General features: G+C 41.2%; 1 protein-coding gene across 12 annotated transcripts in view; it reads right to left on the reverse strand.

Moving 5' to 3' along the window:
* The window catches only part of FGGY (FGGY carbohydrate kinase domain containing), a 409,967-nt gene that overhangs the window by 358,617 nt on the left and 37,879 nt on the right, over positions 1–13,471 (reverse strand). For all 12 annotated transcript variants that reach the window (XM_082357732.1, XM_082357725.1, XM_082357730.1 and 9 more), the window contains one exon: positions 11,277–11,428. In XM_082357732.1, coding sequence (XP_082213858.1) covers positions 11,277–11,428 — 152 coding nt within the window. The remainder of the gene's footprint in view (positions 1–11,276; positions 11,429–13,471) is intronic.

The raw sequence follows: 13,471 nt of genomic DNA on the forward strand, positions 1-13,471 counted from the left end.
TCTGCGAAGTAAGTGATAACATCTACCTCACAGGATTTTCAAAAGAATTAAATAAGATAGCAGAGTTAAAAGCACACGGTAGATAGTTAATAAATTCTAGTGCAGGTGTTGATGATGTTTGTAGACAGCAATCAAACAGGGTCAATATCTTACATAGAATTTAGTAAGTATCTCGGAAAGGTATTATTTCAAACTGCTTTCACAAGGGTAACAATATCTCAACTTACTCCAAAAACTTAAGGTGGATTGACTGGATGGATAGAAGGACATATATATAGATGGATATACATGTGATAAACCAAGTACAGTAAAATGTTAATGGCAGAATCTAGGTGATGGTTCTAAGTGTTCACTATAAAATTCTTTCAACTTTTCTGTATGTTTGACAATTTTGATAATAAAATGTTGGGAAAAAATGGCTTTCACAGCCTCTTACACTTGGTCCTGGACTTGGGAGCCCCTTGAGATTAAAGGATACTCTTGGCTTCCGCCTTGTCTCCCCATCACCAGGCACAATGCCTTCCTCATAGCAGTTACTAGATGAATGTTTGTTTCACTGATTAAATGAATATATCCTTACAATAGCAGAACAGTTATTCTCATTTTGAAGACAACAGAACCAAAAAAAAAAAGAATAAAACCAACCCATATGTTCAGAGAAATGAGATTTACTTACCCCTCCAGAAGAATGCCCTGACTTGCATCTTGTCTGACTTCCGGCCTCCCTCCTCCCTTTCCCCAGTTAACATCCACCTATCCTGGGCCCCCAGATTTCCAAGCTAAAAGTTCACCTTAGTGCAGTTGATCACGCTAATGAGTTCCTATATCACAACACACATTAACTGCACTGTCTTTTTTAGTGTCTTTTCTAAAGACAGTATTTTCTGCCAATAGATGTGACCTCCATTTTAACCACTGTGAGGAAAGAATTTTGTTCGGTTTTTGTTTTACATCGAATCATACCATGTGAGCATAAGGCCAGCCAAACTTAGCAATCTTTCTCTCGCTTCTCTGGTTATACTGTAAATGCCTAGATGTAGTTAACACCCCTACACAGTGGTCGGACAAGGCTGGCAGCAAGGAAGCTGGGCACGTGGACTATGCTATTACAGCCATAAGTCTGGAACGGACCAGGAAACAAGAATTCATTTAGCAAATAGTTATTGAATACTTTTTCAATGCCAAGCATTGTGTTTGGGTCGGGGAAGACAATAGTCAGGTATGGAGAGAAAGATTTGGTCCCTCCTCTTATGGAGCCAAGAATCCACCAATCCAAACGAGGAAGGAACATGGTGCAGCAGAAAAAAAACAAACGAAAAAAACAAGACAGGATTTAGATCCAAAAGGACCTTCATAAAGACCCAATCCTGATACCTGTGGACAAGTCATTGAATCTCTTTGAGGCTTACTATATTTATCTATAAAATGTAACAAATAGTAATATTTAACTTGCAAGGCCATGTCACCAATCAAATAAAGAAAACATATGTCCAAGTCATAGAAGTTATAAAGTAAAATACAAAATACTGTATCATAACAATAGCTGACATTTATTAAATGTTATTAGGTATCAGGCCAAGTCCTTCCTTTTTTTAAAAAATTTTGGCCTGCTTTTTCAAATTACTTTGTCGGACTATAAAAGTAAAAGAATACAGCACATATTTGGCATAAATCAAATATGCAAATGCAGGGATAAGGAAAGGATTCACTGTCCAGGTAAATGAAGGCAGGCCATCAGCCTCAACACTCCATATATTTTAGTTACGAGCCCAGTTTATGGGAAGACCACCCTGGAGAGAAAATCCACAACAGATGCCCTAACATCAGCTGACAGTACCGTCCGCAGTGCTCAAAGGCTGGGAGGAATCTGGTCCAAACGTAAAACGGCCCTAGTATAAACATTCTAAAGAGAGCTTGTTTGATTCAGTTGATGTGTCTTGGATTTTCTTGGGGGTGAAGGGAGCAACATAAAGGGGTTAGTCCCCTCAGAGCACAAAGACACAGAGGAGAGGCCCAGAGGAGTTACTGCGTCAATCTCACAAAATAAGCAGTGACTCAAGGTAACAGACTGCAGCCAAGGGATGGCTCTGGGGTAGAAAGGAGTAGTAATACTCCAAACTTTCTTTTCCACAACAGGGAAGAGAAAATGAAAGTACACTCAACTTGCAGTGGATCTTTACTTTGGAATGGAACTATCTGGACAGACAAAACCCAGCAATCAAAAATGGCATGATAAATGATTTGATAAGTTCATCCATCCATCCGTTAAAATATTTACTGAGTTATCAGTGTTAGATGCTAAGCAATGCCCTAGACACCAGGGACATGGAGATAAGTGAGGTGCAATATAGTTTAATGAATTCCAGGGTAGACGTAAGGGGAGGATGCCATAGGGGACAGAGGGCAGGACCCCAATCAACATGGAGAAAGTCAAGGAAGGCTTCCTGGAGTTTTAAGAATTAGTATAAGTTTCCCCAAGTGAAAAGAAATGATTTTAAGTTTGCCAGGCAGAAGGAAGACCTCAGCAAAGACCCAGAGGTGTAAGAGAACATGGGTATGGTATCCTTAGATCCACTGACCAAGAAATTCCCCATGTGGAAAGGCTTTCCATTTCTCTAAGCATTTTGTTATAGGAAAAGTAATGATGGATTCCTTGAACAAATTCCCGCAGTATGGGTCTCAAATCCAAGTGCCTAGAGGGGTAGTTGCTGGAAAAGGAAGTGGTGAGGCAGGCTGGGTGGGGACCACTGTGAAACGAAGGACACTCGCCCCTTCTCGAGGGGCAGCCCCTGCACAGCTCTGGCCAGTTCCTTCCACATGGGAATGTGAACCCAGGACTGCTAAATCCTTTTGTTATTTTTTCTAAAGAAGCAGAAAAATCTGGATTTTTATGTGAAGTTTCTTAGTTTTTAAATGTTGGACACTAATTCAAAAAAGAATTTTTTTTCAAGCACAGGGTGGGTCCAACAAAACCCATCTGGGGACCAGATTCAGCTTGCGGGCTGCCAGCCTGTAACCCTGCACATGGGCAGAAATGAGCAACAGGGCAGTGAGGGCCAACGGATAGAGCCCAGGGGCTGAAGGCGGGCTGGACTTGGTGAGAATCCTGGCTCTACCACTTACTTATTGCCTAGCTTTGGGGGAGCAAGCTACTTAAGCCCTCTGGGTCTTGTTTTCCTCATCTGTATAATGGGATAATAATACTGTGTCACTGAGGAGCTTAGATGAAATACTGCATGTAAAGTCCCTCATACAGTGCAGACGGTTTAGGAAAATAATCCCAAGAAGAAAAAAAAAAATCCCATGCTAAATAACGAAGTGTTGTCAACCAGAAAGGTTAGCTGGGACTATAAGATTACTTTTTAATGGAAAAGTACAAAGAAGTAATAAAAGCATGATCATTGTGCTATAACATTAGCAAACTATACCAACCACGGATAGTGTCTCATTATTGTTTTTCGTAATATACAGCCTTTTTTTTTTCTATACTGTAAGTTTCTTAAGACAAATGCATTTATAAGACTGCACAGCCTCATACTTTTTTTTCCCTTTCACATTATAGTGTAAACTTTCTTGTTGCTATACAAATATTTATTATCTACCCAGTACATATGCCAGAAGGATTTTTTTGAAGTCATAAAACAGATCATGTCACACGCATGTTTAAAATCCATCAACCATTTCTCACTGCTCTTAGAATAAAATCGAAATTCCTGTCCACGGCCTCAAGGCTGTGCAGGATCTGGCCCCTGGTCACTTCTCTTACCCCGCCTCCTGCCACTCCCTGCCTTGCTCATACCTGCCAGCCCTGCTGACCTCCTATGCTGATCTCTCAGGTGCTTTCCTCCCCTCATTGAATCTGCTGCTCCCTCTTCCTGAAAGTCTCATCATTCTTGTCAACCAAAACCTCCCAAGAGAGCACACTAGCTATGCCAAATCTGTTCATCTGCCATTCTCCTTCATAGCGTTTTCCAGAAAACAAAATCACTTTGCATATGTATTTGTCTCCGTGTCTATTTTCTGCTGTTCTATGCTAGAATCTAAGTTCCCAGAAGGCTACCCAGGGCCCTCATCTGTCTTGCTCACCTTGGCAACCCCAGTGCCCATCATATAGGAGACACTCAGCCAAGACTTTTTAAATGAAAAAAATGAACCCACCACCCATTGTTCACAGCCTCAGATTCTCCTGAAGTCGTTACTTCCAAGTTTTTTCTCTGAACTAGATTATTCAAACCCTGCAAGGCAAACACTTGAAGAGGCAGTAGAGTAAAATGGTGATAAGCCCATTCTATGGGTCTGAAATGCTAAGGTTCAAACCCCAGCCTTGCCATTTATTAGCTGAATAACCTTAGGCAAATTGCTTAACATCTCTGAGGCTGTTTTGTCATCTGTAAAAGGTGAGACCTACCTCATAGGGTGGTTGTGAGGATTCAATGAGTTTAACATGGATGAAATGCTTAGACAAGTATTAGGTATATAATAAGCACTGTATACATTTTAGCTACTGTTTTCATCTAATTCCTTATTCTGTTCTTATTGCTTAGTCCAAAAAGGCTGTAATTTTGGGGACTTCCCTGGTGGGCCAGTGGCTAAGGCTCCACACTCCCAATTCAGGGGGCCCTGGTTTGATCCCTAGTCAGGGAACTAGATCTCACATGCCACAACTAAGAGTTCCATGCCACAACTAAAGATCCCACATGCCAAAACTAAAAGATCCTGCATGCCGCAACGAAGACCCGGTTCAGCCAAATAAATACATACATATACATATACGTGTGTGTATGTGTGTGTGTGTGTGTGTGTGTGTGTGTGTGTGTGTGTGTGTGTGTATATATATATTTTTTTTTTTTAAAGGCTGTAATTTTGTGAAGGCCGAGACCACTTCTGGGTTCCCACAGTGAACTGCACAGGCCCCCACAGGAGGGGGAGGGGGGATGGAGCTGTTTGTATGGTTCTTGATGTACGTGTGCTTACATGATACGAGACTAGGAGTAAGACATTTAACTTTTTTGAGCCTCAGTTTCCTCATTTATAAAAAGAGATAATATCTACCCCACAAGACTAGTGTAAAGATTAAATAATCATTGTGGAATAAAATAATTCTGGAGCTGGAGGCACTGGTGAATTTTAGGGGAAACAAGTAGAAGGTATTCAGTAAGTCAATCTGCTTTGCAATTCAAAGCTGGCTGCTTTCTGGTATAGGTATTACACATAGGATGTGGATGATTCAAATAAATGAATGACTCTGAAAATATGTTTTATATTCTTCTACTATTTTCTATGATTGTCTCTGACAACTTTGTGGTCATTTTTAGATGGTTTCCGTAGCTATTATTCAAACAGGAAAAACATACCACTCATTACACTCAGCTACTTAAAATAAGATATTCTAGTGTTTAAAATTCTCTCGATTGGTGCTAGAAAGTTATTGACATGCCCATCAGTAGAGACAAACATTTTTTATGCACAGTGGAAGTGAGAATTAAACTACTTTTTGAATAAGATATTTTACAAATATCTGACTAAATTATAATAATTCCACAAGGCTGGTATTATTATCATCATTTGACAGCTAAGCATGCTGAAACTCAGAGATGCTGACTTAGCCTAAGGTTGCAAAATTGGTAAATGGTGGAGAAAGATTTAAATGCAAGTGTGTTTGGCTTCAAATCCTGTACTTTTTTTGTTGTTACAGAACTGTGTTCTATCTCCCAAAGTTCCAATCTTGTATGAGCTGTACTGCTAAGATCTGATGAATGTAGGTAAATAATATCAGACCTATGCACGAAATTTAAAGCCAGAGTAACTAACAGAAAAAGACTATAGTTTCCACCAAACTGCCGTCAAAAAAGAAATGGCGCATTTCCAAGAAAGAAACTGACATTGTTTATCTTTCATAAAGTTTCAAGATGAGAAACCTAAAGAAAAGAGAATAATTGTTACTATATCATCAAGAAGAATGAAAGAATAAGGTCAGTCGAGGCCCTTACTGTGCCAGCCTCTTACTGTACAGAAGGGACAAGGACCAGGCTTTCCTGAAGTCTAACAGAGTTTTCTTTTCAAGAGTTCCTACTGCAAAGCATCCAATGCTAGGTGTGCTAGCACCTTCCACAGCTAGCAGGAAGTTATCAAACCACCCCTCTGGGTATCCAAACTCCCAGGTTCCTCCCAAGAATCTACATACAGAGGATAAGGCACATTAGAACCAATCAGAGAATCATTTACTCATTTTCCCAATATGTTATCAGGGGAACAGAAGCAGAAGGGCATGGACTGGGGAGATGAAAGGGGCAGATATATTTTCTAAACCCATCAACAAAACCCTCTGACATTCCAGCCAGCTGCTTCCAGACCTTTGGAATGAACAATGAAAATTGCAAACTATAAAATGATTAGTTTTCTGTTCTGCTGACAATAGCAAAAAGAGGAAATGAGTTAAAAGACGGACTGGAATATCTCCATGCATCTGCTACAAGCCAGATAATTATCTTCCATTAACACTGAGCTGTCAGGATCGGCATCAGCCTGTTAACTTGCTTGACCTTCCTCAGCCTGCACCTTGTTACCCTACAATGTTTCATGTTTATAAAGATAGGAGACTCCAGCTGTTCCAGCCTGAGAGAACTTAATTTACATTTGGCCTTCATTAAGATGAGAGTCAGAATCATTGAGACCAAATGGAGAAGCCAGACTGCTGGGGGTTATGAAAAAATCAAATGGCATTTTTCCTTTTATCTGACAATTCTTATTAAGGAGACGTACGTCAACCTAAAACACACAAACCTTATATGTAAAGGACATGATTAAAATTCCATATTGCAGAACTAGGACCTGAGTGGCTTTGCCCAAAAGGTACGGTGGTCCTAGTACATCACTTCTGTCTTCTGAGAAGTCTGAACTCCAAATTCTGCCCAACTCCCTTTGACATCTGATTCCGGGCTAAGGACAAGGAGCACATGAATGACAGCAATACTGAGATGAGTGGTCAGCTCTGACTCCTCCACCTATCTCACCCCTCATGGCCAATCAGCCTCAATGTCCTGCTGACATTAACTCCTAACGATTTCTGGAACCCATCTCCTCTCCATCCCACAGTGCCTAGTTCAGGTCTCATCACTTCTCACCTGGAAAACTGCAATAGCTCCTTATTGGCCCACTCAAATCATTCAGAAAATATTTACTGAGTACCTACTATCTGCCAGGCATTTAATTAGGGATAGGGACACAACAAGGAACAAAATGGATATCATCTCCATCCTCCTGTGGATTACTGTGGTTGGAGGGGGTGAGCTTTTATACAAATCATCATACAAATTGACGTGTCATTACAGTTTATGAAAAATACAATGAAGTAAAATTAAGAGTACAATGACAAGAGACCTCTGATTTATTTGAGGGTCAGGAAAGGCTTTTTTAAGGACGTGACAATAAAGCTGAGACCTACATGATGAGTTAGAATCAATGGTGAGAAGAGGGAAGACTATTCAAGCAGAAGGCACAGCATCAGAGCATCATGAAGACCAGAGGTAAGCAAACTTTTTCTCTAACAGTCCAGAGAGTAAATATTTTCAGCTTTGCACTCTCCATCTCAAACACTCAGTTCTACCACTGTAGGGCAAAAGCACCATAGACAGTAGATAAACGAACAAGCGTGGCTGTGCTCCAATAAAACTTTATTTATGGCCACTAAAATTTTAATTTCCTATCATTTTCACAAGTCACAAAACATGACTCTTCTTTTGATTCTTTTTCAAACATTTGAAAACGTAAAACTCATTCTTAGCTCCCAGGACATCCAAACACAGGCAACAGGCCAGATTTGGCCCATGGCCCTAGTTTGCCAACCCCTAGTCAAAACCCTGAGGTGGCAAAGAGCTGGTGTGTTTGAGGCACTCTGAGTGGATCCCTGTGGATGGATCAGAGTGAGCAAAGTGAGAGACACACAGGAAGCAGAGGAGGGAGGTGAAAATGACGTCATATACCATCTTCTGGGCCAGGTTACAAATTTTGGAGTTTATCCTAAGGGCAAAGCAAGGCCAACTAAGTGCTATAATGAGGAAAGTAAGAAACCTGGTTCTAGGCGAATTCCCTGGTGGTCCAGTGGTTAGGACTTGGTGCTTTAGCTGCTGGGGCCCAGGTTCCATCCCTGGTAGGGGAACTAAGATCCCACAAGCTGCACGGCGTGGTCAATAAATAAATGCATACATACTAATAAAAACATAAATAAATAAACTGGTTCTTACTCCTCCCCACACACATTTTCTCACTCCTAATCCAATCTCTTCACCCTGCCAAAGGTATCTAAGACACTTCCCCCCTTGCCTAACAACCATCCACTAATCTCTCTCACCAAATAGGCCCTTAACAAACTGAGCCCGGGCTACTTACCTGGTCTCATTTCCTACTACACTCAGGGAAGCATCCCAGGCTCCTGTCCTAGGGCCTACACACCTTACCATAATGAACCTCATTCTCTCTCGAATACTGTATCCTTCCTGTCTTCTCTACTACGCAAAACCTCCACTCATATCTTGAGGCTCATCTCAAGCAGCTCGTGCAGGGAGCAAATTATTTTCCCTGAAAGCACTCTGCATATTCCTGCATCTCGGCGCTCAGTGCATCTTCTGCTGGCTCTGGTTCCATGCCTCTCTTCTCCTTATGCTCCCCCACCACTGTCCCCAGTGGTCACTGTGCCCCTTGAGGGTAAGGCCGAGTCCTCTTTGTGCCCATGTCCCCAGTTCCTACCACAGTGCTGGTTCACAGCAGGACCTCAGGTAAGATTTGGCAAATTAAGGAATGAATGAAGAGTAAACAAATGGCAGCCCAGTAAACTTGGCACAGACTCTCATGTTCTGACGTCGAACGTGCTGTTGAACAGCAACTCAAGCTACTGTGCTCCCCGGTGCCTCAGTCTCCCATAAGCCCAATAAAAAGAAGGTACTGTTTCCCGATTCTCCACACATGGATGCTTTCAGGATACAAAGGCAGAGCCTTTAGCATTGAAAGTGGTTTTGTGAGTCTGCAGGCCAGCAACATCAGCATCACCTGGGAGCTTGTTAGAAGTGCAAATTCTTAGTTCCCACCACAGGGCTACTAAGTCAGAATCTGCAGTTTAACAAGCTCTCCAGGTGATTCATTTACACATTGAAGTTTGAGAAGAGCCCTAAGCTGTGCAGGTAGGCTTTAAGGAGAAGGTACGAAACATGATTTTAGAAGTTGTTTTGATGTTGAATTTGCAATCACAGTAAAACCAAAGGAACTCTCAGCAAGGATTCCTGGGCATGCTTACCAAAAAGACAAAAAAAAAATTGAAAAAGTCTGAAAAACAGATTTGAGGCTCAACCTTCAGGTAGTTAAATGCACAGTGAGGCACTGTTTAGAGCCTTACTCAGAAAATTCTGAAATGGAATTGATTAGATGGATGGACGGATGAATGGATGAATGGATGGATGGATGGTCAGTCTTAGGTCATAATCATTGCCACACAAATCTAGAACTTGATTATTTTCTATGGGCTTTATTTAGTGCAGTTAGATCTCAAGCGCACAGGTAAATATCCTGACAGGTTCATACCAAAGGTATATTTAGATCTCCTGGGATATACAGCCCTGGGCTGGCTACAAAGCAGGTGCTCAACAAGGCTCTGGTATTGCACCAATGACCACCTGCTTAATCCTCCTCACTTAATTCAGAACAGCTATTCCTCACCTGTGGTCCAGAAGGGTGACATAGCCAACCCGTTTGCTCTTTTGCACATGTTTAGGCTGGCTTAAAGACCATCACCACCCTCATTCCTGGTCCTTCCCAAAGTGGCATGCTTCACAGATGATTTTAGTACTGCATGACTAATGGGATGAGCTGGGATTTGGAGACCAGGAGACACAGGTTTAATTTCTGGCTCTATCGTCTGTTTGGGAAAGTCATATAACCCTCTCTCTGACCCTCAGTTTCCCATGCCATCTACCAGGCAGAGGTTGTTAGGATGAGACCAGTTAAAGCCTATAGCACACATAGCAGAGTGTGGAGGCAGTGCAAATACAAATCAATACACTGATTTGTATTTCAGGATATTTTTGTATCAAGTTTCCAAACTGATCCAGTCCAACTCTCTCACTTTAGAGATGGAAAAAGTGAGGCCTGGGGATGAGAATTGCTTTGCCCAAAGTCACGCAGTGTGATGCAAATACAGTCAGAATTAGGATCCTAGAAACCCCCAACTCCTAAAACACTCTGTTTTCAAACTCTTAGCAAATATAGAAGTCTTTCTGCAAATTAAAACTTACAAAATGGCTCAATATACTAAACAAGTAACAAGCCAAGCCTGCCTTGATTACTGACGTCCTTTTTACTTATCTCCCTTCTGCCCCATGGTGGCAATCCAAGGACACCTCCTCATCACCTTTAAACTCTCCCCAACCCCACATTTGAGTAATTGAAGACTCAATCCACCTGAAACCTCAGGGCCAGTAAATGAATCAGGGCAGGTCTTATCATTAGATGGATTCTCTCCTCACCAGACCACCTAGGGGTTTTCAAGTTCCTGCAATTCCCAGAGGACTTGAACTTTCTCACACATCCATCTCTACTGGGAACCATTAAGCTGACATCACCATTCTCCACACTTCATAAATGATTCTAACATCTGGAAATGGGAACCACCTGCAAGTGCCTTAGCCAGAGATCACCTTATCACACAAGGGTATGCAAACTCAAGTTCAGGTGAGATGAGAAAGGCATTCCATAAAATGCCACTAAGGCCAAAGATTAATCATTGGGGGCTAAAAGTATGCAGAGAAAGAATGTTCCAGTCAGAAAATTTGGACTTGAATCCCAGCTCTGCCACTTTCTAACTGGAATGATAATTAACCTCTCTGAACTTCAGTAGAACAGCAGATATTAAGAAAATCAATTTCAGAGTCATTTTTAGGTTCAAATCCTGGTTCTGTTGCATACTTATTGAGTCACTTTGGGTGAGCTGACGAATCTCTATTAGCTTTAGTTTTTACAAATACAGAAAAAGAAAAAAACTACTTTATAGGGTTGCCATTAGGATTCAAAGAGATAATCTGCATCAAATACTTATCACAGTGCCTTGCCTGAGTTAAGCAGAATGACTTAACCACAACCGAATCAATAAAATGGGATCAACCTTCCTGAGAGCTGCTGCAAAAATCAAACCCAACAGCCGTGATGAGCAGGGTGCCTGGTACCAATAGATTCAATAAACGGAATCCTCTGCTATTATGAGTAATCGCTCCTCAACCCTATGCACTTACCTCTCTTAGCCACAGAAGCTTCGGGGCCTGCATTTCCACGGACATCACGCCCCCAACGTACTGCAGGACACTGTGCTTGGTTTCGTTGATCCTGTGGACCTGAGTGACCGCCCGGTGGTCCAGCCACATGATGATGTTTCGATGAGAATCCCCTAGCAAAAACAAGGGAGATGAGGACACAGGTGCATCCTTATCCTTCTAATTCAAGGGGGCACTTATGGATTCCCAAGGGCAAAAATCTGCAAAACTGCTTGTATAATTTCACACATCAACAAGAAACAAGCGAAAGGACCACCACCAACACTGACTAGTACATCCTACCCAAATCTCGAACCCTTCAAGAGATGTGCTCTTTGAATATAGTCCCAGGGTTAAACGTCTAAACGAAAAACCAGTCAAGATCCACCAATTAATTGTATTACCATTCATTCTCTCTCAACTTTTCCCCTTCCTTTCCTATCCCACCTATTCTAGAAAAACTTTTCTGGGTATATACTCAAGAAAAGAGCCAATGAAATAAGCCTAAAACAATACTTCAGCTTTTTAAGGTATGTCTCCTTGAAATATGGACAAATATTTTAGGTATAATATCATATACATTTACATAATGGCTTTTATTTGCCTATATTCTCACTTCCTCTAGTCACTCTAATTAAAATTAGTTAATTTAAGTGTTTTTCCTCACTCAGTTGGTTTGTTTGGTGGGGTGGGAATCACTGGAATTTTTTTTCCATTCTGGAACAAGGCAGACCTAATGGGGAACGTTCTTTCAGTATAGGCAGAAATATTGAGAAAGTTATTTAATTTTTCTTAGCCTAAGCGTCCTTATCTGCAAAATGTAGCATATAAGGCTTAACTGAGATTTTTCATTCATTGAACAAAAGATAATGTGCATAAAGGATATGGCAAGTACTTGTCACATAGTAGGCCCTCAAGAGGAATAAATCACAGGAAACAGAACTTAAAATCAGCTGGAAAAGGAGAATGGGCAGTGTCCCTCACATCCTACCTCTACCATCCTGCAGCCCACAGAGAAACTAATTGCCCCTTTCCCTCTTCCCCAGACTCTGCTAATTCATCCTGCACTGATGGGCAAGCCAATATTCTTTTCACAGTCCTCTGCTTCCTCTGATGGCAAAATGCAGAGAACAGCAAGGAATATACCTGGGAGATTATAAACGGGGAAGATAAAAGGGACCCAAGAGTAATTGAGATAGGCACTTCACACGTTATTTTACTTATTGGCAAAATAACTGCAGCAATTATATAATTTTGCTAATAATGAGTGTTTATAAAGCTGCGCATGCACGTTTGTGTGTGTGTGTCCCAAGCCTTGTGCTGAACCTCTTGCACACATCGTCTCATTTAATCCTTAAAACAACTCTGAGATCTAGGCCGTTTTCAATGACAAACTGACTCCGAGATTGAAGACATGCCTACTACCTCACAGCTGGGAAAAGCACAAAGTGTGCTTTGAAAGTAGATCTGTGCAGGGAATGGATAAATAAATTAGTAAAACAAATTTAAACTCGAGCTACACACATCAACATGAATAATGACACCAGCTGGGGTATTTTTAAACACAGTATATATTGTTTGTTGTTGTGGGTATACACACATGTGGTAAAAGCACAGAAGAAATGTGTTTGTGAACACCAGCTATGGCAGAACCATTACCTGCTGGGCAGAGGGGCAGGGGAGGGGGAGGGCATGGACTGAAGCTTCAAGTGGTTCTTTCTTAAAAAAAAAAAAAAAAGGACTTGTGGCAAATGTGGCAAAACCTCATCTGTTTATCCTCATACATGCATAGGAGGCTGTTATCTTATTTTCCTTACTCTTCCATATATTTGAAAAAGAATTTTTAAAACTTACAAAAAAAGTCAGCCTAAGGACACATCTAAATTAGGTCATCATCGTAATGAGTCAAGGACTCACTCACTGGTTTGCCTGCCTGGAGAGATTTCAGGTCCCACAAAAACTCCTCAAACAACAGTAATACATTTAAAATAAGAGAAAGTACATGAACCCTTCCATAGGTACATCTAAGATTTTGTTTAAACAGCTGAGTGATTCTACTGTATGACAAAACTGCATAAAGTTCTGGTTCTCAACCCTAGTTTCACATTAGAATCTCCTGGGATAGCTTTAAAAATACTGATGTCCAGGTCCTATTCCAGAACCATCACGGAATCAGA

This window comes from Balaenoptera borealis (genome assembly GCF_965194805.1).
Source record: "Balaenoptera borealis genome assembly, chromosome: 1".
In the NCBI taxonomy this organism is placed as follows: Eukaryota; Metazoa; Chordata; class Mammalia; order Artiodactyla; family Balaenopteridae; genus Balaenoptera; species Balaenoptera borealis.